Genomic DNA, 27,803 nt, shown 5'->3' with positions numbered 1-27,803 from the left:
CGGAGGCAATGGTCAAGCTTTGAATACTGAACTAAAGATTAAAAGAAGGGAAGAGCCTTCAAGGGACCTTGAAAGAGGAGGCAGGTAGCTTTGTTTTCAACAACAGAGGGAAGAGGCAGTCAACAGAAGCTCTGTGCCATTTTCTTACAAGTCCAGTGACATTTGGTCATCTTAAAAGTCAGAGTTGTTTGTGGTCACTCTGCCTCTTGAGGTTTCTCAGTAAGATGGGTGATAGAGGCTTAAAATGTTTTACCTTGGAGGTAGCATCACCTCAAGGTGCCTTGATTCTGCCGAGATTCTCAACAAGTTTTGGTTCTGCTTTCATGTGCATTTGGCCATCACACATTGAAAAGCACAAGAGTCAAGCTGAAATTCCCTAAAAAGAAACTGATGGGCTGTTACACTTGAGGAAATGTAGGATTGGAGTTCAGGACCCAAGCAAGGGGTTTTATGGTGCTTATTTTGGTGGGATACCTGAATTAGCAGTACAGTGCAGTGCAGCTTTACAGGGTCAGAACTCTGAGATGGGCAAGCACAGCACACATGAGTATTTAAACCTAAAAAACCCCACACCGGCACCAGAAACTTGACAAAGCTCATGTGCTCCTTATCTTCAGGCCTTAGCATCTATCAGATCAGTTGGTTTTTTACAGGGAGGACAACAGGTACTTCTGTGACTCCAGGAGCAACTCCTGGTTCAGAAACACAGAAATGCATAAGCATTTGCAGGGGACTACATTGACATTAGCTGGGCTTACTTGAACCCATTTTCACATTTACACTGATACTAAGTTCCTTGCCACCACTCAGTGTGTTTATGCATGCACATACCTGCTCCTCCACAGCACCTGAGGAGTAAACAGGGAGAGTTTCATGTTAAACCAAGCTAAAAGCAGCTGAAGAATGAAGTTTACTCTAGAAGGCATAAGGCTCTTGTATGAGATGCTCATTAGTGTTCAGAAAGCACTGCACATTGAGAGCTTGGTTCTGCTGAGGTATTCAACAGATCTGCTTAACTGCAAGGGACATAGCCAGCACCTTAACAGACGTTTATTCTTATATAGAAAGAAAACTGACATAAAACATTGTCTTTTTGTTTGAAACTTTCCTGTGTACTTGGTGTTTAACCCATTCTTCTAGCTTCTCCTGCCTAAGGTCATGGTTTGATTAAGCATGTAAGTCTGGTTGGTTTCTTCATGTGTCATAAGAGTAGTTCCTGTAAAGCCAGTTTCTTCCTGGTTTGTGCTGCTGAAGCTTAATTATATCATTTGTAACACCTCTACATGCATTTTCTGCTGTTAAGAAATATACGAACCAGTTGTGGTGTGTTATAGCACAGGCTGTTACTGGTTATGCTGAGAGGGAGGAAAGGTCATCCTCATGTTCCCTTTTTCCTAGGCTTAACTCAGACAGGATGCTCCGGGAAGGTTGTGTTGCATGGGCAACAAGCTCATGGTAGCAGTCACTAGTGATGGCGGTCATTGTGTTCCTTCATCCTCCCTCATTGTTTTTGACCATTTCAGCTGGTTTTGGAGGTTATTTGGATGGCAGCAGGGAAAAGAACATGCCTAAAGCCAGCAGCAACGAGGTTTAACACTACTTGAAAGTAAGGCAATGCCTTGCCGTGCTACTGGTGGCTTTGCTGGCCAGTGACACTAGGCACAGAAGCAGCAGCATGCCTTTGCTTTGGTCGTGGCTACAGAACCTGCAGGGCTCCATAACAGTAACTGTGCCCAACTTTCGGTTGTGATTTTATTTCCCCTTTTGTTTAAGACTGAGCTTTGTTTCTGGCTCTGCAGGAAGCTGGTAGCCTCTGGCAAGGGACTGGGGAGATAAGACTTCAGTAAGATAACTAAATGAAAAGGGCAGCAGTGAAAAGATGGTGCTGGCTTTTGACTGGACTGAAACTTGATACACAGACACCAGCCCAAAAGCAGTGTACCCACGGCTCTCCAATATTATCCATTTGTCAGAGGCAATGCACTTCCTGCTGGATTTTTAGATGTGCAGGGGCTGGTAGGGGAGCCAGCAGCAAACCCCTGAAAGAGAAGAGTGACCGGAAGAAATAAGACCCCCATCACTCCAGCTTTAAAGTAATTAAATAGCAGACTAAAATGTGTTGAGGTGAACGCAGGTGACGAATGGGAGCCTTTAGAGGGTAGGAATTAGAGTGAGATGAAATGCCTCGCTGTGCCTATTAACTAGATTGTGCAGACAGTGCAAAGTCCTGTTGCTGGAGCACTTTTTGTGCGGGTCTGCAGAGACGTACGGTAGTGAGAAGAAGCCATCCCTTAATAATTGGTAAGCCTCAAAAGGTATGGATAGGATAAGCTTCAAAAAGTCTTCACGCTGAACAGATGATTATGTCATGGCCTAGAAATCTCCCAGCTAACTTTTCTTTTTCCCCCAAAGATTTGAATTTTCCTGGTTTCATCCAGGTCAGAATTTCCAAGTGATGTTTTTAATGTATGTTCTCTACAGCACCAGCCGGACCTGGGAGACAAGTGCGCGCACAATTAAATCACAGCCTCGGTTAACAGCTTTAAGACTTCTCCACAAGGGGAAAGAATAGGATTGTGTCACTTGTGTACTAAAACTGAAGGGGATCTTCATCTTCCAGCTGGAGATCATATCTAGAAGTTGACTTTTTCCCTTTCTCAAGACACAGAAATTTGCAGCTCTAATCCTTGGCTAATTGCATGTGTGTGCTCCTGGCTGAGCCTTTCCGGACCAGATCTGCTTTGGCCACTTCCACCACTGAGACCAGCCATAAATAGATAACCTCAGATTGCTTGGATTGGCCTGTTGCATTAAGGCAACAAAAAAAAGGGATACGCAGCTGCAGACATCAAAGTTATTTGTTTGTACTCTTTTTGAGGAGAAATAGAAGCTTTAGTGGATTTAAATTATTATTGCAGTTTTGAGAAGTAGAATGATGGAATCAACCAGGTTGGAAAAGCCCTTTAAGCTCATCCAGTCCAACCATTGCCCAGCACTGCCAAGGCCACCACTGCCCCATGGCACTGAGGCCTCATCTCCACACTGTGTGAACACTTGCAGGGCCGGTGCCTGCAGCCCTGCCCTGGGCAGCCTGTTCCAATGCCTGAGCACCCTGTGGGGCAGGAATTGTTCCTCAGCTCCATCTAAACCTGCCCTGGTGCAGCTTGAGGCCGTTTCCTCTTGTCCCATCCCTTGTTCCTAGGGAGCAGGGACCAACCCCACCTCACTACAATCTCCTTTCATGTAGCTGTAGAGAGCAGAGCGGTCACAACTGCAGTTTTGGTTGGTATAGGTGCACCCAGCCATGGACACCATCACTGGTGGGAGAGTATTGGTGTAGGTCAGTGCGTGCTTTCTCTGGCATGTTAGGGGAGAAGACAAGGATTTACTGGTGTGCCCATGCAGCATGCACACTACATTGATCCGCATACATGCAAATGATCCATGGGCTCTAGGAAATGCCCAGTCCTCTGCCTGTGCATGGGATGCTTATCGTACAGTACTAGAATGGTTTGGGTTAAAAGGGACTTTAAATCTCATCCAGTTCTATGGGCAGGCTCACCTTCCACTAAAGCAGGTTGCTGCAAGCCCTATCCATCGATGTGTAGCTGGATTTCTCTTTTTGTGTAGCTGGATGTGGGTTTTCCTTCCTGGAGGCAGGCTGTAAAATACTGCTGAGTTCACATGTTAAAGAACCAGGGGTGAAAAACAGAGGTGTGGAGGGGAGGACATCCCATACCTTGAAATGCAAGTGGAGCAGGGAGCTGTGCAGAGACAACTCACTTTATACTTGTCAGAGTTTTGCTTCATACTTGCTTTATACTTTCAAGCCAGCCTCATTGCATGGCTTATTGCTTTAGGGCAAGTTAATTAAAGCCAACAGAGGATTTAAAATTGGGGAAGGGGAACATTTCTTAATTATGTGATGGAATTTCTTTCTGATTCATGGGCTTTCAAAACCCAGCCTGTGCGAAGCCCCTTGCCTGTAGCTGATCAGACCTGAGACCAGCACTGCTGCGGGTAGCTGGCACATGGGTTTGCTGGTGCCTCCAGGAAACATACTGGGAGGCTGCTTAAAGGTCCTGCCAAAGGTCCCTTTGAAATGCCAAGTATCTGGTTTGTGTGAGTGATGGCAGTTCTGTTACAAATAAGTCACTGGTATTTTGAATTAAGGACATAGTGTGTTTTACAAGGGCCCTTGGAGTGTTTGTGGGGCATGTGGAGGAGCAGATGGGGCTTTAGGAATACACAAAATGTGCAACAGAAAAACACGAGATGAAATGAGTGTCCAGAATGTCACTCTTCTTATCACATTTTGGGACTTGTGAAATTAATCTATGTCCAAATCCAGGGTTTTAGTTGGCATTTGTTAATGGAGCTAGACAGTTCATTCAGTCATAGAACTGTAGAATGGTTTGGGTTGGAAGGGACCTCAAAGCTCATCCAGTTCCATCCCCCTGCCATGGGCAGGGACACCTTCCACTAGAGCAGCTTGCTCCAAGCCCCATCCAACCTGGCCTTGAACACTGCCAGGGATGGAGCATTCACAACTTCCTTGGTCATCCTGTTCCAGTGCGTCAGCACATATATTGGATATCAGTGGATGGGTTAAAATGTGCAACAAGAGAGGAGAGAGCATGAGGTGTCCTGGTGTGAATTTTACTGTGGTCTTCAGAAGGGAGGTTTCCATAGTGCAAAGAAACTACCCTTCAGAAAAGGACCAACATCAACCCAGCCTGCAGGGAAGGATTTCAGGGTAAAGCAAAAGATAGTGCAGACAGCTCGGGAGTAATAAAGTAGTAAAAAAACCTGAAACTGGTTTTATTTGATTTGTGAGACATAACTTGGATAAACAGACAGAGCTTCTTGACTTACAGAAAGGGGCAGGATGCACCAGAGCAAGAACAGGACTGCGTGTTTCTGAGGAGGGGAATGGGATGCAGTGCCTGGCTCCTCTACAGGGAAACTGGTTAAGTCTCCAGTTAATCATGAGACTAATTTGTCAAGCAGTATTTAATGGACACTTTATGAGTATGTTACATGGGCAGGGTAGCTTGTAAATTTGGATGCACCTATTTTCTCTGACAGCAATTAATACCTGTGCTGTTTGCTGATGTACTTGGAGAAGTCTTCTCATGGTGCTCACGATTGGTCTGGGCTCTTCTCAGTCAAAAAGAAATGACAAAGCAAAGCAGGACTTAAGCAATTGTAATCAATGTAGTGCTGTTGTTTTCGTGCATATTGAGGAGTTGTAATTTGCTTTTGCATGGGCCGGTTGGTACCGCTTGGTGCAAGGCAGCAGACTTGGTAAGGTGGGTTGGATCGCAAAGTAGGTGCTCATATGTAAGGTGTCCCTGCCTGTGGCAGGCGATTGGACTAGATGACCTTTAAGGTCGCTTCCAAACCAAACCATTCCATGGTTCTATGATCTACATGAGTGTATTGGTCTGGAGTAGAAAACACTAGTTTGGTTCATGAGGTGGTCCATATGAACTGCTTTGTCTTTGTAGAAACCCACTTGGAAGCTCCACATGTGCTCCACACTCTACTTGAAGGGGCCAACCCATGGTGATTTGAACCTCGTGTATAGTTGGGAATGTTTAATTCAAAGGAGGAGGCTCATTCAGTTCAAAGTAATGCCCCTGGATCATTAATATAGAGGGTCCTTGGCACCAGCTGCTCCAACCTGTACATCTGCTCCTATTGCACCTCTCTATTTGCTGTTGTAGGGAAAGCCTTTTCCACAGAAAGCAGGAGATTGAATTGCTGCCTGGCCCAAACCCAGCAATCAGCTCTCAGTTGAAGTGCTTGCTTCCAGGTTTCCTCAGGGGGGTCAGTATGATCTGGGGGCCTTTTGCTAATGTCTGATTCTTGCTGGCCTCAGAGTATTTGGTTCTGGGTTTATAATGGAATCTTGACAGTACAGTTTCCTCTCAGGTGTGTGTATTTCCCAACTACGTATTTATCAAGCAGAGCAACATAATGTATAAAATGCATAAAATGGGAAATACTCTTCTAGATAGGTCTGTAGTGCCCTTTCACTATTAAACATTCAGGAAAACTAGTTCCACTGCTTAAAAAAATAAGGAAAAAGCTGGAATATGGGGTTTCAATCAGGAGTACACTGGGTAGCAGATTGCAAAGCATGTAAATAAAGCTTAGCTCATTTGTTGGGGGCATCTCAAGTCTCAGTTAAAAATGTGAGCTTTCTTTAAGCCAGAACTACATCAGCAGCATAAGTGGGATAAGACTCAGAGTAATTCAGCTTGATGCAGGGATCGAAGTGGGTGCATGTCAATGCTGTAACTTTCCAAACAAGAAAGAGAGTTTGGGAGAAGAGGGGTAAGAAAGATTTTGAGTCTTCAGTGAGCATCTTCAGGAGGAGATGCTTAAGGGGTTAATGAAATTATGATGATCATGGGGATGGAGGCGCTTGCAGGCATTTGGAGGTGATGCACTGCTTGTGAAAATGGGGTCTTGTAGTTCAAGCAAGTGCTGCTAGGAGGAGGGGAGGCATGTAATTGAGAGGAAGTGTTTGGACCGGTTACCTTAAGCTGTACAGTCATCTCCCAGGCAAAGCAATGAATAGGGAGCAAGGCAAGCAACCAAATGATCTAGGTGGCCTTTACTTTGTAGGATCTCTGATAAGGAATCTCACAGCATTCAGCAGCTAGAGCAGATTACTTCAGTATTTCTTCCTGTTCCATGTTAAGTCCTCGATCGCTCCAGAAACCAACTGAAATCAAGATCTAATTCCATTGCTTTTCCCCCCCATGCCCCCTGCTCCCCTCTTGCATCCGCTGCGTGTCCATTTCTGTAAGTTTTCCCTGCAGAACAAACCTATCATTTTTCACCACAGGATATTTACAGCTTCAATCAGTGCCAAATTCAATTGGCTTCTGATCTCATCGCTGGAAGTTATAGATGCAGATATTATTTGCACTGTGGTTAATTATGGAGCAATCAAACTTTGGCTTTTCCACTGTAATTTCCTCTGCCAGCTAATTTAATTAATCACCCCCAGCTCAGCTCTTCCAGCTGCGACCGGCAGGGTCATTAATTAGACATGTGGTGGTAGCTCATAGACCAGTTCCTGTTAAGGGGCTGCTGCCCACTTGATCTCTAAGGGAGCAATAGCTTTTTTCCAAGCATCCAGACAGGATTCGAGGTGGCTGCCAGGTTATTGTATTCCTCAGAAGCGGTTCCCAAAGCATGGACTGCATGCAAACAGCGGGATTACTGGGACTGGCCGTGCTTCGGCAAGGCAGGGCTGGGATCCATGCGTTCCCCACCAAGATGTGATTTAGGGTCTGACCCAGCAGTTCTCCATGGTACATCTTTTCTGGTCTGGTCCAGGAGCTAAAAGAAGCCTCTCGAAAACACCATAGACCTTATCTTAATAGACCTTGATAGACCAACTTGAATTGCCAGATTACATCAATAATAGGAACCTTTCTTTCCACTATAAAAGCCATACAAAGTAACCAGCTGGGTCTGGCACGTTGTTTGGATCTCAGAATGATCAGGAATTATTTCTTTTTGAGGGTACAACCTTTTCCAATAGACAGAATGGATTCATTTACTTAACGCTTAAGTATCTCATCCTGAACATTAACAGCAAATGGCAAGTGATCTGGGACATGTGATGGCCCAACCTAATAGCCCTGGAAAGTCAAGCACTTTACAGAGAAGACAACAGATCCTTCCTTAGTCCTTGCTCTTGCATGGTCTGTTTTGATAGTCAGCAGTAATGTCACTCATTGGGCTCTGCTCTGCACCTGAAATATCAAAGCATCCCCCAAAGCCACCATGTTCTCAGCCTGCAAATACCATTGTAAGCATTCTTCATTACCAGGATCACCTTTACCCTCCTTGGAGCACCAGCAAAGCCACTGGTGTTGCCATCAGAGCACACACACTGGATGTTGATGTAAGCTAGAAGAGCTGCAAATCACCAGCATAGTTGTAGCTCTCAGGCAGCATTTTCAACAACATATGACAGCTAGCTAGTTCCACTGCACTTGGAGATCAGACTTGTTGCAGTGCTGTCATTTCTAATCAATGCATCTGTCTGCCAGCAGTAGATCACTGATGGATTAGTTGGAGTCTCCCCCACTTCTATTCAGAATAGACAAACTCCTCTCAAAACAACTGTTTTAATCATCTGGGGTCACAAAGCCTCCTTTCAGCCTCCTCTGTCCAAAACATCCATCAACCCTACCCAGGAATTAGGAAACTGAAGATAAAACAATCAGTTCTCTTCACTACTGTAACTGTGCCTTTTTTCACAGCAAAACAGCACCGTGGGCTCTGGTTAGCTCCCTTTTCTGAAGGAGAAGGTGCTTCTGATGCAGCCCTCCTTTCAAATGCATCTTACCCTTCACTGGTGGCTTCTTTTCTTCCTTCTGTCTCTCATAAGATTCCTTTAGTCTGAGCTGTTTTGGGAGCATGCTTTCAATACAGAGTCCCTTCCTTGCTTCAGTCAGGGAGAGCTTTAGGGATCTTCACAAAGATGCAGTTCAGCAGCTGTTTCAGAGTGGGGAGGTCACATCTGGAAGCTTCTATCACACCGCAAGAAGATTGTTGACATGTTATTGCCATCAAAGCCCTGAATAAGAGTGTTTGGTAATGGATAAGAAGCCAGCCTGTCTCTTCAAAGAAGCTCTACACGTTGCTTTGGAGCAAAAGTTACTACATTTACTAGACATCAGTGCAAACTTCAGCAGGGAGCAGCCAGATCACCATGCTAAGAACACTCCTTTTGGATAACCTTTCTCAGCTTGAAGTCGATAGTCTCATAGCTGGAAACGCTGCCACTGAAGGAACAGCTCCCCTGGGGATCTTGTATCTTCATCTTAAAAAGGGACTGTTAAATAATTTACCACCCAAAAGGAGAACAACGCCAGCATTAACTAGAACACTATGAAAACCAGTTCCCCGGTGAAGAGGAGCAGCATTTGCAATTCCTAAAATAACCATCAGTGTTCTATAGGCAAGCTGGGAAATCTGTTTGGTTTTGCCCTGCAAAAATGAGAATTGCACTCGGTCTCAATCAGCAGCTTGCAATCACCTTGTGCTGCTGCTGCTGCACCTACTCATGTCACTTGGCTTTGTTTTATTTGAGCAATAAATACCTTAAATCTCACCAGAGCCATTGCCTGTCTTCTGTGGAGACTCATCATAGTCCTGCCAGGCATTCATCAAAGCTTCCAAAGAACCACCACATTAAGTATTCCTCTGCTCCTTATCAATCAAACAGTTTACTTAGAACTTTACTTTCTCCTCCTGAAGTAATCAAAATGTGATATTCCACAGATTGCAGAAAATTGTCACTGCTGTATTCTGTGCTAATCCATCACAGGAAACAGGCATCATTTGGGCATCAGAAGAGCATTACATGTTTAAATAAGCAGGAGCCAGTCAATGAGAACGTCCATTAACTGCTCCAGATGACAGGGCAGCAGAATGTTTGGATCACAGGTATGCTGGGAATCGCAGCACAGACCTAACGGAGCAATGGGGCATCTGCATTCTGCAGCAGGCACAAGGCTTTCTGTGTTCTTCATGCTATTGCTCAAATATTCAAAAGGAATACATAAGCCAGCAGAATGGCATGAGGTGTTTTTAGCTTAAGGCACAGTATGAAGCTTATTCAGCTCTTTGTAAAACATAGTCCACGAGATAGAGACTTCATCACTTTCTTACAGCCTTGTTTCCTACTGTACAAGCTAGTGATAGCTTTCAGTGTAGCTTGCCCATTAATGATGAGAGAGGGGGAAAAAGTCATTTTTAACCTGTAGGCGTGAGCAAAACATCCTCATTTGCCATCTTCAGTTCTTGAAATAACTGCTCTGATAGTAAATGCAATGGGCAGGCCCCACATGATGGGACTTGTAGGCTTGTGTGTAAGATGTTTCAGTAGTTCTTGAGAAGTGCTGAGGGACTTGAGTGCACCTTTAACTAGGAAAGGTGATGAGGAGACTTCTCTCAGTCACTTCTCAGAGGTCTTCTCGTATTAGGATCCTCTTGTGATCTGATAAAACATCAGCAAAATAGATGTTGAGTCGTGCTGGAGCAAGGATACGACCTATGGGTACTCACAGCTCTCAGTTCTTTCCTCTCCTGTTTGAGTCAAGTTGCATTTTAAACCAATTTCTCCTCCTAGCAATAATGATGTGTTATACTATTTCCCTTCTCTTGCCATTGTAAGGCAAGCTCTTCATTTTCAAGGGGAATAAATACTACGTGGAGTTCTGCAGGGTATTTTGCTCTAATCCACGGGCACATCTTCTCTTCACAGTAAAAAGACCTACTGTAATTAGAGTGTAAGGCTTCTTTTAAAAGGGTGACTGGCAAGGGGAAATTAGCAAGACTTGAGACAGTAATTATCAGCCACTGAAAATAGCAAATCAAGCTGTCCATACCAATATCCCAGAGGAAGGAAGGTGCCCCAGGAGCCATAGAGAGGGGTTAGATTAGAACCGCCCGGGCGTGAGCCCTCTGAGCTGCGGAAGGTGCTGATTGTAGTTGTCAGGTTTGCTGCTGTTAGAAGCTCTCCTGCTATAAATACAGCCCAGCCACCCTCATCTTAAAAAGCTCCTTAAACCTTCCTTTTCTCCCCTTCCGCCGCTTCAGAAACACACTGGCTGACAGTCCAAATGTTTGAAATAATTGGATTCTGCATTCTAATTCATCTGTAAAGTATTCGTTGATTAAATTAGCCTAATAGATATTATTTCTTACATGACTGCATAATTTCATCCTGATTGGATCGCTATGGCACTAACGAGTCCCCCCATTTACTATTGACTTGAGAATCACAGAAGGCTAGAGATAACTATCATCTTGTTTCCATTTTATTCTTTCCCAGGCTAGAAGTTAAACTGATTTATACTACAAAAGCCGTACAGCTGATGCTCAGGTACAGTTGTATTTTAGTCTTCAAGACCAGTGGTAGAGGGGGAAGAAAAACATTGGTTTATATCATCTCAAGTCCTCTTTTATTTACTCAGTGGGTTGTTCTGAAGCAGAAAGATTAACTGACCATTTAAATCCCTTTGGGGGGAAATGGAAATATTTTTAAATAAAAGACATTTTATTATCCCATCAAAACAGATAGGCACATTGCAAATGAACCTCATAAGGACTGCACGCACTCAGGGAAATGAAAATCCTCCTGTAAGGATAATGTTTCAATGAAAGCAGTTTTAGCCTCTATAAGGGAGATTTCTTTTTTCCTTTGAGCTGCAATTTGAGTGCAACCAAGAGAAAGGAAGGAGAAAACCAAATTGTTTTTAGTTTCACACTAAATGGAAGCAGATCCTTTTCTCCTAAGTAAGAAGGAGCTGCCTTGGAGACCCGCTCATCTGCCCTAAGGACGATGGATCCATGCAACCAACTGCCCAACACGAGCAGGCCTTCTGCAGAGGGTTTCTGTTGGGAAGGGGTTAACAGCACAATTGGCTCCTTCCCCTGCCCCAGTGGCTGGAAACAGCTGGTGGGTTTTGTATAGGGCCGCTGAACTGAGCAGTCAAAAGGGGGTTTTGGCAAACACTCGGCCTGCCCGGGACAAGAAGAGGTGGGTCAACTCAGGAAACTGTTTTCATGAGCAAACGGGGGGAACAATGCTGGCTCAGCAGGAACAGAAGGGAGACCCACTCCCGCTGAATAGCTCCCCCCCAAAAACCCCAGCTCAAAAGGAAGAAGGTCCATTCGCTTCTGGGAATCCAATAAATTGTTTCAGGAAGTGGAAGTCTGTCCAGGCTAATGGAGCCGTGATTGACGGGTGGTTCTCATTACGGCGCCCATCAGGGGACAAAGTGAATTCCAATGTTATTTAAGAGGTTAAGTAGAAATAAGATGCAGGTGACAGCCCAAGGCTTGAGGCATCGTGCACTGCTCTTCCTGAGGTTTCTTTTGTGAAGAGCCTCTGCAAAACCTGAAATGAGTGGGGCAGGGGCAAGCAGAATTTGGCCCTACCATGACTAAAGGTGAGCTTACCTGACTGCACAGGAGAGGGAAAGGGGAGGTGAAGGTTGCTTTGGTAATCCCTGCATTATGGAGGTCTTGTTCCTTCAGTCTGCCTTCCAGCATGGGCTGCTGCATCCTGATGCTCTTGGGCATCCCAGTGCACAAGGAAGAGAGCAGAGCACTGTGAAAGTCTGTGGTGGTTTGTTCTTCGTGGCACAAGCTCAGAGGTTCCCACAACTTGTTTCCTGAGCCCCAGCAAGAGCATTCTGTAGCACTCAGAGCCAAAACAACTACAGTTATAGGACATTTGTCTGCTACTTGTGCTCTGAGGTCTGAACATAGCTTGGGAAGGAAAAGGAAAATGCATTACCAGTGACTCAGATTGGCTTGTGTTCCTGACCAGGAGGCATCTTTGTATTGCCATAGTTTACAAAGCTGAAACTAAAGTCTTGTTTCTAGCCTTGCTCGGCAGAAAATGGAGGTGAACTTGCTTTGCAAAGCATCCAAAATGCAGTGTTGTTTGCACAGGCTGTAAGATGTGATTTCAGCTGTCACCAGAGGTTTAAGGTAGATTTGAATGTATGCTGAAGATGCTAAACCATATAGACTATATATTTCTCCCTGCTTCTGTATTGTTGCTTTTTCTGACTGCCCAAATAAGCAGTATTGGCTGTCTCAGCACTTGAGGATGTCATGGGGTGGGAAGCTGAAGGATCTGCTCTGGAGTCACGGTATTGATAGAATATTGCATGGTGCATGGTCAGATACGAGGATGTAATTTAACCAGGAAGTTCACGGCTGGCTTGTGAATGACAGTGAAACTCCCAAGTATGATGTGTGTAATAAATCTGGTTCAATGTAGAATTAATGTGATGCTCAAAATGACTATTTACCATTTGAAGTTCAGACATGACTGTGTGCGAGAAGTAAATAGCAGTGCACAAGGCGTTGGGAAAAGACACTTAGAGGGGAGAGGAAAAATACCTGCTTGCATTGTTTCACAAGTGCATTCCCAGGTAATGCTAATGAGAATTGCACTTTAAATGCAGGATTGATTTGTGATGAGATCAGCTCTAAAGAGTACATTTGTGGAATGATCACCTGATTGGTGCTGCTGCCTCTTGAAGGGCTGAAGGGGTCTAATTGGCATATAACGCACTATAAATTTATTAGCAGCTTCTGCTCTCCCATTGGCAGGTCTGCTCCTGCTAACCACCAGGAAATTACCAATTTTCGGGAGTTAGTCACTCAAGTCGCACTGCGTCTGGGTTTTAAAAGGAAGCCTCCATTGCCGCTCACATAAATCCTGGCATAGAGCTTGTACATCAACAGCCTGCTGGAAACCGGTCACTTGTGTAGCGGACAACCTGAACACCGTGTGTTTGCTATACAACTTCTACCTCCTTGGCTTGCTCTGCTTCCCACCTCCTTGCTGCAGGCCCAAGTTGCACAGTGACTATTAGGAGGTAACTAATCAGTTTGGCAGCCCTTGGGCTGCAGCTGCCACAAACCAGAAATTACAGTTTGTTGGCAGTTCACATTCAGGGCTTTGATGGTACTTATTGATACGTTCAGCCCTGGGGCATGTCAGCCAGGAGAGGGCATACCCACTATTGCTGGGTTGTTTTTTTCGGGAGCACAATAGGAATATTCAGGAGCCCATGTAATTATTGCAGTGATTTTGCTTTTAAGATGGAGTCACAAATTAGAAAATAATATTCACATGTTTCTCCTAATTGGTAACAGATTAAGGGTGGTTTATCTTTTTGAAATCATTTCCAAATGTGTCCTCAAGAGGGATTTGCAGGGAAGTAGCTGGAAAAGAGAGGGCACTTACACACCGAGAGCGTTTGGCTTTAATTCTGGCACACGGCTTTTCAATCCCTGCACACCCCTCTCCAGAGGTGCTCTCCAAGCAGAACTTGCTGTCACTTTTGGAAGTGTCTCTGGTGTGGGTTTTCTTTGCTGTCAGGTTTTATGCGGGTTTCCCACTGTTAAGCACCAACCGTATGGCTTGTAAATCATAAAAGCCTAAAGGCTTGCAAGTGATTAATCAGCAGAGGTGTGCAATTAGAAAGGCCTCAGCAGTACTTGAGCACTCAGGTGTCTTCTGAAAGCTGAGTCCATTTCTAATCTCACCTTTTGGGACCCATTTGGCCAGCTCCGATGTTGCATGTCCCATTGTTGAAAATACAGAGAAAACCACAGCATTAAGGTTTCATTTCTTAGGTACTGAGGAAACTCCATGGATTTCTGTGGGTGTTTAACTGCTGAGGAGTTCTCAAGTCTTCTTTTAGTCATAGTAGCTCAAGTTAATTCTTTATCTTTGCTCTTTCAGATATATGAGTTGGTCTATACCAACAGCCTTTTATTACCATTTGTGCCTTTAGAAAGGCACCAAACCCCTGCAACCCACCAAAACTGAGGTAGAGGGAAATCCCATCATTTGCTGAACAGAGAGAATACTTCAGGAGATGTAACTTGGCACAACAGGCATCGTGTTTGCTAAATGAAAGTAGTCATTAGAAATGGAAAAGTACGATGATTTTTGTGTAGTCCTTAGCATCAGGGGGATGTTCGAGGCAGCCAGAGTAGCTCTGGTGAAGCCACCACTAGAGGTGGCATAAGTGGAACAGGCAAAGGTGTGTTGGTGGAGAAGGGAAGATGTGTTGGAGAGGAAGAGGAGGGCATGGGGTGTATTGGAATCACTGAGATGTTGGAAGAGGAAGGGGGCAGAGGGGTGAGGTCCCTGTAGCATCTGAAGAGCAAGGGTCATAGGAGTGATGCCCACAGGGATGATCTGACTACTTTCCAGCCCTCTAGACCTTCAGCTGCAAACATGCCTGCCTTCCACTATGACTTGTGCAGCACAAGCATTTGTTTTATTTGCTTGCTGCTCCAAATGTGTTTTTCTTCACTGTCTGTGCTCAAATACAGTGTTTATTATTTGTGTTTATTCTTTTATGTCTTACATAAATTCAGTGTGATGTTGGGGTCGTTTTTTCCCCCAAATACTCCAAGAAGCATTAACTTATTGCTTCTGCTGGAATTAAGGTATTAAAGCCCCTTGAAAGGGCTTTTGTTTTTCTTTGCAAGCCAAACTTATAGGAGTTATTGGTAACAGAGGATCAAAATTGTCAAGAGACTTTTGGAAGGTCTTTGTAATTAGACTGCCCTCTTCCAGTTCCTGATCCTCACTTAAAGATTGAGTTCCCCTTCTGCAGCCCACAACATGTTTTTTCATTTTGGATCATTGAAGCCACCTTTGTGTACTAAAGCAAGCTCTCATTTGAGATCTCTTTAATGTCTCTGCTGCAGGTTTGTCAGCCCTTTGGGTAGACTGGAGGGTCTCCCCCCCCGGCCTCCCATCTCATTATTTATAAGGCATTGGTGCGCTCATAGTTACGCTACTTCTCCACTTTACAGCATTATGAGCCGAGGAAAAGCTCCATTTCTCTTCTCTCATCTGTTTATGATGTGATACGTTCCAAAGCAGATCACATCAGCGACTGTTATGGTATCCTTAATGCGCTGTGATAGTCGCATCACGGGAGGAGCCACTGGGAAGCACATCGCTGATGTACATCCCTGTTACATGCCACATTACTCAGGCTCGGTGGGAACCTCACTTGGCTACCTCGCTCTGCCTCTCACCTGGCACACATTATTGAGATTTATGCATTGAAGTATTTGTATGTCACTCCCTCCTCCCCTGAACACTGTACAAGAGCTTCCTCTAATAAGAATATGAAAGCAGAAGCCCAGTTTGGGGTGGAATAGCCAGATTTTTAGACATGAATAACCAAGATAACAGATTACCTTGACTTCCACAAAGCCTTTCCTAACAGTTAATTTTTAATAGCATTCAGAACTGTTCAAAATGACTCCTATGTTTTGGGGAAAAAATTTTTTTTTTGGCCATATTTTGTGGAGAAAATTAAATTTTCATACTTTTTCCCTTAAAAAAAAGAAAAACCTGGAATGATTTCTTGAGCTATATTTAAAATACTGTTGCATTAAGCGTTGCCTTCCTGTAGGAGAAAATTAGTGTTAACAAATTGCGAATTAATGGAATCTTCTGATTCCTGAGTGACTGTATATCAAATTGTAAATTGAAATTTCCAGTCTGTGTTTAGGTACTGGCACAATGCAATTTGATTTATACACTTAAGACATCAGGTTAAGTATGGTTACACATGAATAATGAAAGGCATTAGATACTTGTTTGCAATTACGATTCTCTGCATATATATGTGTTACTGCAAACAAGCAAGAAGCAAATACACTCCTTGGGTTTAGCATTCCCAGGCAACTGTTGTAGAGCAGCTATTGGCTTTTCTAGGTAATACTTGTAGGATGCCCAAGTGTTGAGGGTGACCACACAAGAAATTGAAGCAGTCCATCTAGAACCACACAGTGATAACTTATTAGCCTATTTTTTGGTAGCCAGCACAATGGTATGTTTTGGTTTAAATTCTACAGGGATGTTTATAGGTTTGTACATCAAATATCTAGGTAAAAGGAACCAGATCAGGAACTGAATAGGTTTTGGTCAGCAGAGGTGGGGTGAGAAGGAGTCATCCTTCATGGCTGTTGTATTCCAGTTTCCCATAAGGTCTCTCCTTGCACATCCTACCAGACACCCATCTTCCTTCACTGTTCACAGTGCTTTTTAAGTTGTTTTCACCAAACAAAGTGTTTCAGATCCTGAGAGCTCACCATTGTCAGTGGGTTTTTCCTCCTGAACATTGCTGGCAATGCCCTTAGAAAAATCCTGGGGCTTTCAGGGTTAGTAGAAAAGTACAGTTTGTGGCATTCTGCAAGCTTTTTGTTAAATCTTTAGGGACTGTTTTCATTTCACACAGTTGCACGGAACAAAAATGCTTGGATTTGTGTTGAGAAAAGACCTAACCAGCTTGCAGGGCTTACAGTTGTCGCACAGTCTTTATTCTCAACTTAATAAGCCTTTTCTTAGCATCGGCAGCGTTCCTTGCCATTTTATGTCACAAAGCTTTAGCTTAACTTTATATGGAGGAAACCTCAGGCGTAATATATTTCTGTGAGTACACCTTAAAAATGATTAGATTGTCTTGCAATGAAAACACAACTTTGCTGCTATTTGATGTGCTGTATCAGAGCTCACAATTGCAGGGTGTTTCTCTAAAGAGCCTGAAGTCAGTAAACCTCAATGTCTTGGCCAGGCTGGCAATTAATGCTGCACAGTGGTAAATCCTGCAGCTGTCTTAACACCTAAGGGAGAACTGCTGCTTACCCTGGGGCATCACTGCAAGGCTAGCCTACAAGTGCAGAAGTAGCAGCTATTTTGCAGCCCTGCATAGGGGGATGCTGTCAGAAGAGAGGGCAAAGGAAGTGGAGAAGCTCCACTGAATGTGAATTATGGTACTGGTAAGTGTCATGCAAGACATGATTAATTTGAGAAGCACGTTCAGCTCTGTACGTGTGAGCGGTCTCTGTCTGTTATGCACAGTAGGGCTTTTTGTTTTACCTTTAAACACACAACTATTAAAGGAAAACTGGCAAATGTGTTAGTGAAGTGAATGGTAGAGGCCTGAAGAAAAGAGCTCCCCAAAGATGTGAGGGCCTTTGGGCATGCTTCTGATGGGAAAGCACCAGTCTTTTAGGACTGAGGATTTGGTTTGGTTGCTTGAATAGGTCTGATGGTAGGAGAAGTAACTTGAGGTTGGCATGGTTTTATGGCACTGAATTGGCCCTCTCTGCCTGTCTTCACTGGTGGACAAAACTGTGCAGGTTTAACAGCGGTGTGAACGCAGTCTTCAGCCACATAACTTCCCCAAGTGTAACCAAATTATTTCCAAGCTAGGTTACTATGCTGGAGAGCCTTGGTCCAGAGTCCAAGACAAGACATGGGCTGTCTGATCTGTGGCTCTCCTATAGGGCTGGTCTTCATCCGTCAGGGATGTTTAACTTGTAAGAAGTAATAAGCTTAATAGGTTGACTTTATTTAATTATTAATGATCCCTTTCTGTCCTTCCAGCTCATAAAACACCCTGTAGGTTGGCAAAACACTCATAATATTGATCAGGAGCCAGGGAGATATTTATTTCCTCTTTGCCCTGGTGCACATAAATCCTGGTCCCTTTCCTCGGCAGGCGGGATTTACAGTGGGCTGTTTCTTAAAAGCTTTTCGTAATTAAGGAATAAATACCCATCGGTCTTTGTTTGCTGTCTGGAGCCCTCTTGTTTGCCAGGGACCTATATATCCCCGGTGGGCTTGTGCGCCTTCCCCCTTAGCAACGCAGCCAGGGAGAGAAGGCATGCATGCTAGGAAGCAGTCAACTGCTAAGCACTTACTTTGCAATAGAGCGGGGTCTTCTCCTGCAGAGAGAGGAAGCCCCTGTGTTTTCTCAGCATATTGTTCCCAGCTCCTCTTCCATGCCTCTCCTCCCAGTTCCTGCTTTGCTTGAGGCAGGAAGACACTGGAAATTCCTTGCTGCTAGCCCTTTCTTTTCGCCTTCTCTTCTTTTCCCCCCTTTGCTAGTTGCAATTAAAAACATCATGGACTTTCCCCAACATTTCAATCCCTTCATCTTGTTTTCCCCATCCCTGCCCCCAACCCCAGTGTTTCTCTTTTACCCATCCCAACATTGCATTTGCGGTTTATGGGATGCACCCTACGGTCATCGCAAAGGGGTTTGTCTAAACATCCAACCCTGGCACAACCGGCTGCCTGGGGCTGGTCATTGGGTGATGCAGCTTCTTCCATGCTGGACCACAAAGGTAACAACACATTATGGGGCTCTCCAGCAGGTTGGGAGGTACGGGGTTAGATTCCATTCCTTTTCTTGGAAGAGACACATTAAACTTGTCAGCTGGTCAACAGGAGGGAAACGTGGTAGTGCTCTTGCTGAGCTGACCAGGTTACTACTGCGTTACGTGGTTGTACTTCAGTGAACAACCAGCAATGGCAACACACGGGCACGGCAACACAAGAGAGACCATTTAGAGGCCTCTTCAGTGACAGAATTACTTTCTTTAGCAAGAGAAAAGAAAAGATAAAAGATGTCAAGAGGTTTTTAGTGTTGTCAGAGGTGGGGGGGGGATAAAACCTCACTTCAGAATGCTTGTGCCAAGCCTGCTCCATAATTCTAGTGGTGAGAAATCAATGCTCTGCCCTGGTAAATGCCTGCTGTCCATTGCGTTAGTAATGCCACCTTGTAGAGTTTCACTGCACCTTGTAACAAATGGGGAGTAATTTTAGGTAACAAGCAAGTGGCACATTTTGTGTCATCCTTGTTATCACTTTGGTAAGAACAAGATAAGCACAAGGCTGCTCTTGCACTGGAGCTGTTGTATTCTGATGGCAAGTTCTCAGGCTCTTCATCCGCATGCTGTTGCTTACACAGTCGGTTCTGAGGCACCCTATGACACAGCTTTTATTTCCTCCCTGCGCATCCTTTTCCTGTTTGCATTTCATTCCTCTCCACCAAGTGTATGTGAGGGACAAATGAAGGCAGAGGTGAACGGGAACAAGGAGGAGTAGGATGGAGAGTTGAGACCAGCAGTGTATCCTGCTCAGATTTGTTGGGTGTAAAAGTGCATGTTGGAGAGCCACACAATGCACTCCATGGGGCTGAGGTGTGTAGGACATGGGCTCCTAAATGAATATATCTGTTGCAAATCCACAAGGGAGGAATACAGTGCAGCTCCTTCAGTGAAGCTGTGCTCTAAGCAAGTCTGCTTTTCATATTCTCTCAGGCTACCCAGTTAGCCCTCCCCCTTACAGTGCCCAGTATTTATGCTTCCAGATAATAATGATGTGATGTGGCTGGCAGTGTAATTTAAATAATTGGACATTATCTTGAGAAGCAAGCACCTAATTAGATCAAAATAAACTGAGAACTGAAATTTTCATCTGTTTCTAGTAACCCTTTACCTATGTACAGCATCACTGCTGTGGCAGAGGATTCATTGTTCACACCACTGTGTGTACGTCAGCATTCACTAGTGATGCTCCTGCATGAGCAAAGAGCTTGGTGGTACTTTTTGGCCAAGGTTTGGGGGTTCAGTCCTCTCCTGGTAGCACATGGTATTTTGGAGTCTTACCCTGTGGCATCTGGCCCTTGTATAAGCCCTGAGGTTTGAAGTTTGTATCAGCAGTCTGGGTTTGAATGAATAGCTTCAGAGATAAAAGGCTCAAGGAAAGTGTGATCTTCTGTTATTTTTTGTTTCACTTCCTAGGTAGAGTTTATAATCCATTTTTTTTGTACATATGCCATGAAAATCTAGGAGTTAGTGTGATCCCTGCAGAAAAGTCATATTAATACAGATGAGGAGGAGGAGGAGGGAGCTCACACGTTCTCCAGCATTACATAGCATTGGGCACTGGCTTTAGTCTGGTCCTGAGGAAAGGACTCCTGGACTTCAGTAGTTCAGTAAAAGAGCCTTGGTTTGGCTTTGACAACTACAACTGAAAACCTCTGGAACTGAAGGGGTCATTTAGAGCAGAAGTTCCCAGGACTACAGCAAAGGGAAGAAAACAGGGGACATATTTACAAGCTGATGTATGCTTCCTTTATTTTTAGGGATTGGTTCGGTGTCTTTCTGATGAGTTGCTCTTGCCCACATTTCCTCGTACTCTTATTCAGTTGATTTATTTAAAGGTATGTCAGCGCTGGCTGAAATGAAACACTGTGCCTCCTCTTCCTGCTTATTGCTGACCGCTCCAATAATTCATTTCTTAGCTCATTAGCTAACAGGGGATGTGAACAGTGGTCCTCCAGGGAACTGCAGTGAGGTTAAGTGATCTACTGCTGACAACTCTGCTCTTGGACTGGCCTTCCTCCGGGGAAATGAAACCTCAACCAAGACAAGCTGTGGATCCCAGAAGTGAAACTGGGGCATCAGAGCAACAATTACAGTATTGATGTCATGTTGCCGGCATTGCTGAGGTGATGTGAGCACCAGAGCTGAAGTTGTCTTCCAGGGAAGTCCCCAGGACTTCCCATTCGGATTTAAATGGTTTGTGTGCAGAGGTGTAGGGAGGGTGTTCATAGATGTTGACTTTCTAGATACTCATTGAAAACCAGTCTCTCTATATTTTGGCTGTTCCATGAGGCATGGGCGAGTGTGTTTTTCCTCCTACCTCTATGATAAAGTTACATTTTCTACCAGAAAACCCAAATGATGTATCTTTCTGGTGCCCAGTTGAGCAAGACCTACATCTGACACAGTAGCTGATGTCAGTGACATGCTGCCCCCAAATGTCTGAGGCTCTTAAAACACCTTTATTGTTGTCTGTAGTGTTTGTTACCAAGATTGAAATGGCTCAGATGGATTTAGATTGGCAAAGGTGAATTTGCCAATCTATCCAAATCTATTTGCTAATCCACCCAAAGATGGATTTAGATTGGCAAAGGGTGATTTCACCCTTAATTCATAGGGGTGAATTGTTTTCAGCCTGATAGGCCTATGACACTTCAGGCCATCAGGGCAGAGATGCAACATACAGATGGGCTCATGATCAAAAGGTGGGTTCAACAATGGACACTATTGCCCAGGTTATTCACGACTGTGAAACATGTGCTGCAGTTGAACAAGCCAATCAGTTAAAGCCTCTTTGGTATGGAGGACAATGGTTGAAGTACAACTATGTGGAGGCTTGACCAGATGGATTATATCACACTCCCACCAACCCGCCAAGGCAAGTGCCATGTGCTTATTACCATGGTGGAAGCAGCCACCGGATGGCTGGACACATACGCTGTGCCCCACACCACTGCCCAGAACACTGTCCTGGGCCTTGAGAAACAGATGTTATGGCAACACAGCACCCCAGAGAGAATTGGGTCAGACAAAGGGACTCATTTCTGAAATGGTTTTCCAGCAGAAAATCCAAATGATGTTATCTTTCTTGTGCCCAGTTTGTACTGCTGAGCAGGACCTCAGTTTGTCTCAGCAGCTGATGTCAGTGACATGCTGCCCCCAAATGTCTGAGGCTCTTAAAACACCTTCATTTTTGTCCTGTTTTCTGAGACTCCAAAAGTAAAATTGGACCTTAGTGAATTGAGTCTCTTGGGGCCCTACAGGAAACTGAATTGAGGTGAAATAACACATGCAGAGGTTGAATTTCTAGGCGAGTGTAGCTACACCAGTGAGCATCTCCTGAGGGGCCCACTGTCTTCTTAGCTGGTCCCCAGCTCTGCGTCCAATTTCCTCTGGTTAAGGGATGAATCCTGCCCGGAGAATACAGTCAGCATTAATGCAGAGCTGTTACAGGTTACTCGATCATGCTGCAGGAGAGTGTCTTAAGAAGGGACTATTTGCATCCTCTCCATCACTAATGCAGGTGGTAGCACATTCCCTTTCCCTTTAGATTTATTTTTAAGGGTGTTCTCTGTTCTTTTGCCAGACTCTTGAGGCAGTAGGATAAACCTGAGTAGGATTGGGTTGTTGGTATCTATCCTGCTCTCTTGCAACCTTCCAAGGGCAGCAGCATTGCCTTTGGGTTGCTCCCCTGCAACACACAGCAAATATCAGTGGATCTGTAAATCAGTAACCTAAAGCGCTGCAAGACTCTGTCTGAACTTGGCATTTATTGTCTTTATTTTGGTACATATAATGGAGTCACTATTTTAGTTGCAGGTGAATTCTGATTAGGAGTGGGAGACTTGTATAAAACAGCTTGTTCTAAACAGGAAGGGACTTCAAGCCATGGCAATCACAGCAGCCAATACTCTGACAGGAGCCAAAAGTTACTATCACTCAAAAGATGCTCTGGGGAAGATGGAGGGAAGATTGCAGACTCTTGACTAGGCTAAAACAGTTGTATTAGTTATGTGTCTGAGATGTATTTTGCCTTTAGGATGTATGGTGGTCTTAGAAATAAATTCCCTAGGCTCTGACGTGTGCCACTGTTGTAGAACAGCACAGGTTGAATCACTTCAGTCAGCAGTCTGGCATGTTTTAAACGTGTCATTGGATATATTGGTTATACTCTCAATCCTTCTATCCGTGTTTCAAAAACAGAGATTAGATGTTTGCTAAGCATTCTTGAAGATACTCCAGATAAATACAGGAAATAGAACTGTTGCAGTGGTGCAAGAAGACCAGTTTTGTCATAAATAATTGCATGATATTGTATCCTTTTCATGGCATAAAGTTCTGGTTCTGGTTTGGGTTTTTTACCTTAAAACAAAATATAAAGCACATTAATTAAAGATGCAATAGTAACAGAAGTCGTTTTCTTCCTCCTCTCCATCTGGAATACCTGAAATGATTCTCTCATTATCAGAGCCTGCCATCAAAGGTTAATTTGCAGCTCCCCAAATGTTTGGAGTGGGGTTTTTTGGTGTCTCTTAGCTTGCAGGAGGCATTCAAAGGTTTGAATTAAACCAAGCACTCTTTGTGTTCATTTTCTGTTTACTCTTTGTTGCTGGTGGGGAGGGGGAGAGCCCTGGACCTGTTTGTAGGGTAAATTGTAGTCAGGGTAGAGAAGCTCATGCTTTGGGAAACTGTGCCTGAAAGCATCCAGGCAGGTCAAAGCAAGGTCACTCCACATGTACCAGGAAATGATGCAAAACTAATCCAGATTTGCTGTTGGAAGGATCTGTTTACCTAAGTATTTAAAAACAGATTAGGGCTAACCTGACACTAGATTACTGGGAGCAGTGTAAACAGGGCTGAAAGGCGTAAACAGAGCTTTGCCTTTTGTACTCCGCCAGAGAGAATCTGTCACCAGTAGCCAGTGGCCTGGTTGAGGTGATGTATGTGGTTCTCACAGGCTGAACAGATTACCTGAGGTACCTCTAAATGGGACTTTGTCTAGGGCTCGATCTCTTAGATCATATAATTGTATGGTAATTTTTTTAATGGAGAGTTGAGGGACTTGTTTGTAGTCCTTGTTCTCCTGTAATCCAATAGCAGGCAGAAAGCTTTTGGTAGTTCTTTGACCTACCAGAAGGAAATGGTGCTTCAAAGTACGGGTTTGGGGGGTTGTGTTTTGGAAAAACAAGAGGAAGCATCCATATGCCTTTTGCATTGGAACTTGTAGAAGGAACAAGCATTCCTGCAAGCAAGGCTGTGTCTTTCAGCGCTTGCCTTCTGCCTGAAACGCAGGCTCAAGGTGCTTGGTTACTTCTGGTCTTAGATACAGAAATCAGTGTGTTTTCTGTGATGTATTTTGCAGCACAACCTTAACATGCAGCCACACTGCCTGGTTGGTCTTTGCTCTTCCTGACAGTGAGGGCTCTTGCACTGCAGAGCTTTTTAAGACCTACTGGATGTTGTGATCTTACCACCCCATAAACACGGCATCAAGCAAGGGGGATCTCGGGCGTTGCAATAATATGGCTCAGTAATGATGAGATGGGTGACACAAACATTGCTGCACATCTAGGTTTGGATGAACTGTTTCTGTGAGGGCTTTCTTGCCAGACATTGTAAGGGGGGTTAATCTCCTGGTTGGTTACTTGCTGTTTGCTAGTGTGGTGGTACCTGAGCTGCCACCATTTAGAGGCAGCGAAGGCAGCTTAGAGTGACCTTCTCCTTTGGCTTCTCCAGGGAAGAAAAAGAGCTCTGGATACGTGCAAAATATGAGCAGAAGCTCTTCCTTGCCCCGCTGCAGTGCCTGGAGCTTTCTCTGGGTCAGCATCTCCTGAGGGCTACAGCCGAGGAGGACTTGCGGACAGTCATCCTGCTCCTGGCCCATGGGACACGGGAAGAGGTGAACGAGACCTGCGGAGACGGTGATGGGCGCACTGCCCTCCACTTGGCGTGCAGGAAAGGAAACGTGGTGCTAGTGCAGCTCTTGATTTGGGTAAGTACTTGGTGTCCAGGGGAGGGGGCTGGCTGGGTGAGTGTTTGCTTGGCCATGTCCTTCAGCAGGACCTAAGGCTTTAACCTGCCAGAGGGTAGGTTGAGATGAGCTCTTAGGCACAAGTTCTTCTCTGTGAGGGTGCTGAGGCACTGGCACAGGGTGCCCAGAGAAGTTCAGGGCCAGGTTGGATGGGGCTTGAAGCACCCTGCACAAGTGGAACGTGTCCCTGCCCATGGCAGGGGTTGGAACTGGGTGAACTTTAAGGTCCCTTCCAACACAAACCAGGCTGGGATTCTGTTTGTCCTGAATCCACTCCTCTATTTTAATGCTGTCTTGGCAACACCACCTCTCTTCTTTCCGTAGTATGGAGTCGACGTGATGGCACGCGATGCCCATGGAAACACAGCGTTGGCATATGCCCGGCAGGCCTCCAGCCAGGAGTGCATTGATGTTCTCCTCCAGTACGGCTGCCCCGACGAGCGCTTCGTCCTCATGGCCACTCCAAACTTGTCCAGGAAGAACAATAACCGGAACAACAGCAGCGGAAGGATGCCCACCATCATCTGAGGAGGAGCTCACTCGTGTATTCGCTGACCTGAATTACATCCGCAGCCTCATATTCCTCCATCCCCATCACAGCTCTGCTCTGTGAGTCTGGTAACTCTCCTTTCCCCTTTTCCCTTTGGTACATCCCTGTCCCATCCGGAAACAGTGAGGGGATGAGAAGGAGCAAAAGGGGCTGCAGAGGAAGCAGTTGTTTCAGTGGCAGCTCTCCAACGATGGAAACAAGCAGGCGAGTGCATGGGGGTTGAGCAGGACACGCTGCGCGTGGCACCGGGACCATGGGAGAGCGGTCATCCCCGGGGTGGGGGGGACCAGGCTCCCCAAGCGTGGAGGGAAGGGGCGGAGGGAGAGGCGAGCGAGAGGAGAAGGAAGGAGAGATGGTGACTTTCTGTAACTGACAGTTAAGCACATCAGTACATTTCACCTCTACCAAACGCGACGCCTGGATTTCATTCTCTTCTCTGAAGAGCTTGACGGCATAAATCAGAAGCAAGCACAGAGTTTGTCAGGTTTGAAGCTCCTATGATGGTATGTGTCAAATCAGTTGTAGCTAATCTGTCCGGGGAGAATACTGGCTTCATTACACTTGTATAGTTGAGTTCTTCCAGCATTACCGCTGTTTAATAGAACATGATTAGTCATCACGGAGAAAAAAGCATATTAGCTGAGGAGGTAGTTACATGGCACGCTTCGGTGATTGCTTGGATGTGATTGCAATATTCTTAGAAGCATCATATTATCTCAGACATGTTCTTTCAAGCCCTTGGAGCCCTCCTTTCTAAATTCACTGTCATAATTTAGTATCTGTTTAATTTTTCAGTCCAAAGAGAGGAAATGAGTTGCTGAGTGTTATTTGACTGCAGTCTCCTCGGTGTAAAAACAAAATGGAAAAAATAAATAAGAGTAAGTCTGAAACACAGAAAGGAATAATGAACACAGCGAAGGAAAAGCATTTCAAGTCCGTTTAGTGAAATTAAGAAGCGCATTAAAGGCTAATACTTTTTCAGCCAGCAGACATAGGTTCTGTCATATTGCCAAGGTAAACGTGTTGAGTTTTTGGTCACTCCTGTGATGCATTGCCTAACTTATACAGATTTTTTTGTATTGTGTCTCTAGATGATATGTATGTAAAATCTATTTGAATAAAAAACAAATAATATGCATTGATTATTTTTTTGTTGTTGTACAGAAAATGACATCTCTGTTAATTTATAAACTGTAATGGATGTGAGCTAAATAATGTGCAACTAGTTAGGGTCTGTGCATCGCAGATCATTGTACGTTGACAATATTCCCAGCAGTGAACTCTTGTTTCCATCGCCAGCCTTTGAGGAGGGTGTCAGAAGGAGATGCTGGTGGTTTTGGCATGAAAATACAAGGTGTGTGAGACCTTTCAGGAAGGAAAAAGAGGCTGTTCCTCAGCGCTGTTAAATGTCTTTTACTCCCAGAGTCACAAAGCTTTCACAAGCCAAGACAAAAAGCCCGAGCCCGGCTGTGGGAAGATCAGATTTGATTAAGTTCAGAATTGATAGCCTTCACCGCGGCAGGCAGGGCATGGCTGCGCTTGACTCCCAACTTGGCTGCTTGCTGGAAGAAAAACGGCTTATGAAAGTAGCCTGGACAGTTCACTTGGATTCCGAGTTGTAATGTTTGAGTTGATGGTTTTGGTATTCCCAGGAAGACCCTGGCTTCTCCCGTGTCCAACCGGGGTTTGGCAGGCAGGAAAGTGATTTCTTTTTAAGTGGCATATGGCAGTGTGAAGATGGGGGAAGGGTCTATCACAGGGAAAGTTGAAAACTCAACTGAATTCAATGGCAAAGGAGCAATTATGTGAAGGCAGTGAGGTGCACACAGCATAGTAATTTGCAAATCTACCTGCTCATATCTATTTCCCAAGCCTTCAGTGGTTCTCTTCCTTGGGGCTCTGGGTTTCATTTAGCATACAAATGGGAGGAGCGTAGCAACTGCTTAATAAACTGTATGTGGACAAAATATGGAGAGAAAAAGCATCATCTGATTATGTAAAGGGGGGAAAAATAGAAAATTAAGGATTTGATGTAAAAATCATCTAGTTGTGGAAGAAAAGTGAGCCTCAAAGTGGAATATCATGAGGATATTGACCAGCTTTTCCTCTTTGATGGTGTTCTCATGTTGTACGTTGTTTCTGTATAGACCTTTGACTGATGGGGAGAGGGAAATCTTTCTTCAGCCCCCATGGGCTGGCTGCAGCAGAGTAAGGCTCCAGCTGATTCTCTTCATAGTGGGATAAGTGTGTTTTAAACCGAGGAAGGGTGTCTAATGCAGTTTCTCCATCATTCCAATGCAGCTCCCTGATCTTTGGTACTATGGGGTAGTCCTTAGCTACAGGACAGCCCATGTAACATGCAGCTACCTGAAGGGGATGCTGTGAAGCCTGCTGTGTCTTGGTGCTCATGAGCTTTACACCCCTTTGTGGGAGGCACAGTGGGGATTC

At 44.8% G+C, this 27,803-nt stretch overlaps 1 protein-coding gene across 2 annotated transcripts in view; it reads left to right on the top strand.

The window, feature by feature from the left end:
* The window catches only part of AGAP1 (ArfGAP with GTPase domain, ankyrin repeat and PH domain 1), a 316,234-nt gene extending 289,737 nt beyond the window's left edge, over positions 1 to 26,497 (top strand). For both annotated transcript variants that reach the window (XM_034065690.1, XM_034065689.1), the window contains 2 exons: positions 24,511 to 24,766; positions 25,130 to 26,497. In XM_034065690.1, coding sequence (XP_033921581.1) covers positions 24,511 to 24,766; positions 25,130 to 25,333 — 460 coding nt within the window. In that variant the 3' untranslated portion in view covers positions 25,334 to 26,497. The remainder of the gene's footprint in view (positions 1 to 24,510; positions 24,767 to 25,129) is intronic.
* Positions 26,498 to 27,803: the final 1,306 nt, after the last annotated feature.

This window comes from Melopsittacus undulatus, chromosome 8 (assembly GCF_012275295.1).
Source record: "Melopsittacus undulatus isolate bMelUnd1 chromosome 8, bMelUnd1.mat.Z, whole genome shotgun sequence".
Taxonomy (NCBI): Eukaryota; Metazoa; Chordata; class Aves; order Psittaciformes; family Psittaculidae; genus Melopsittacus; species Melopsittacus undulatus.
The sequence above is the reverse complement of the archived record's forward strand: the minus strand, read 5'-3'. Positions and strand labels throughout refer to the sequence as shown.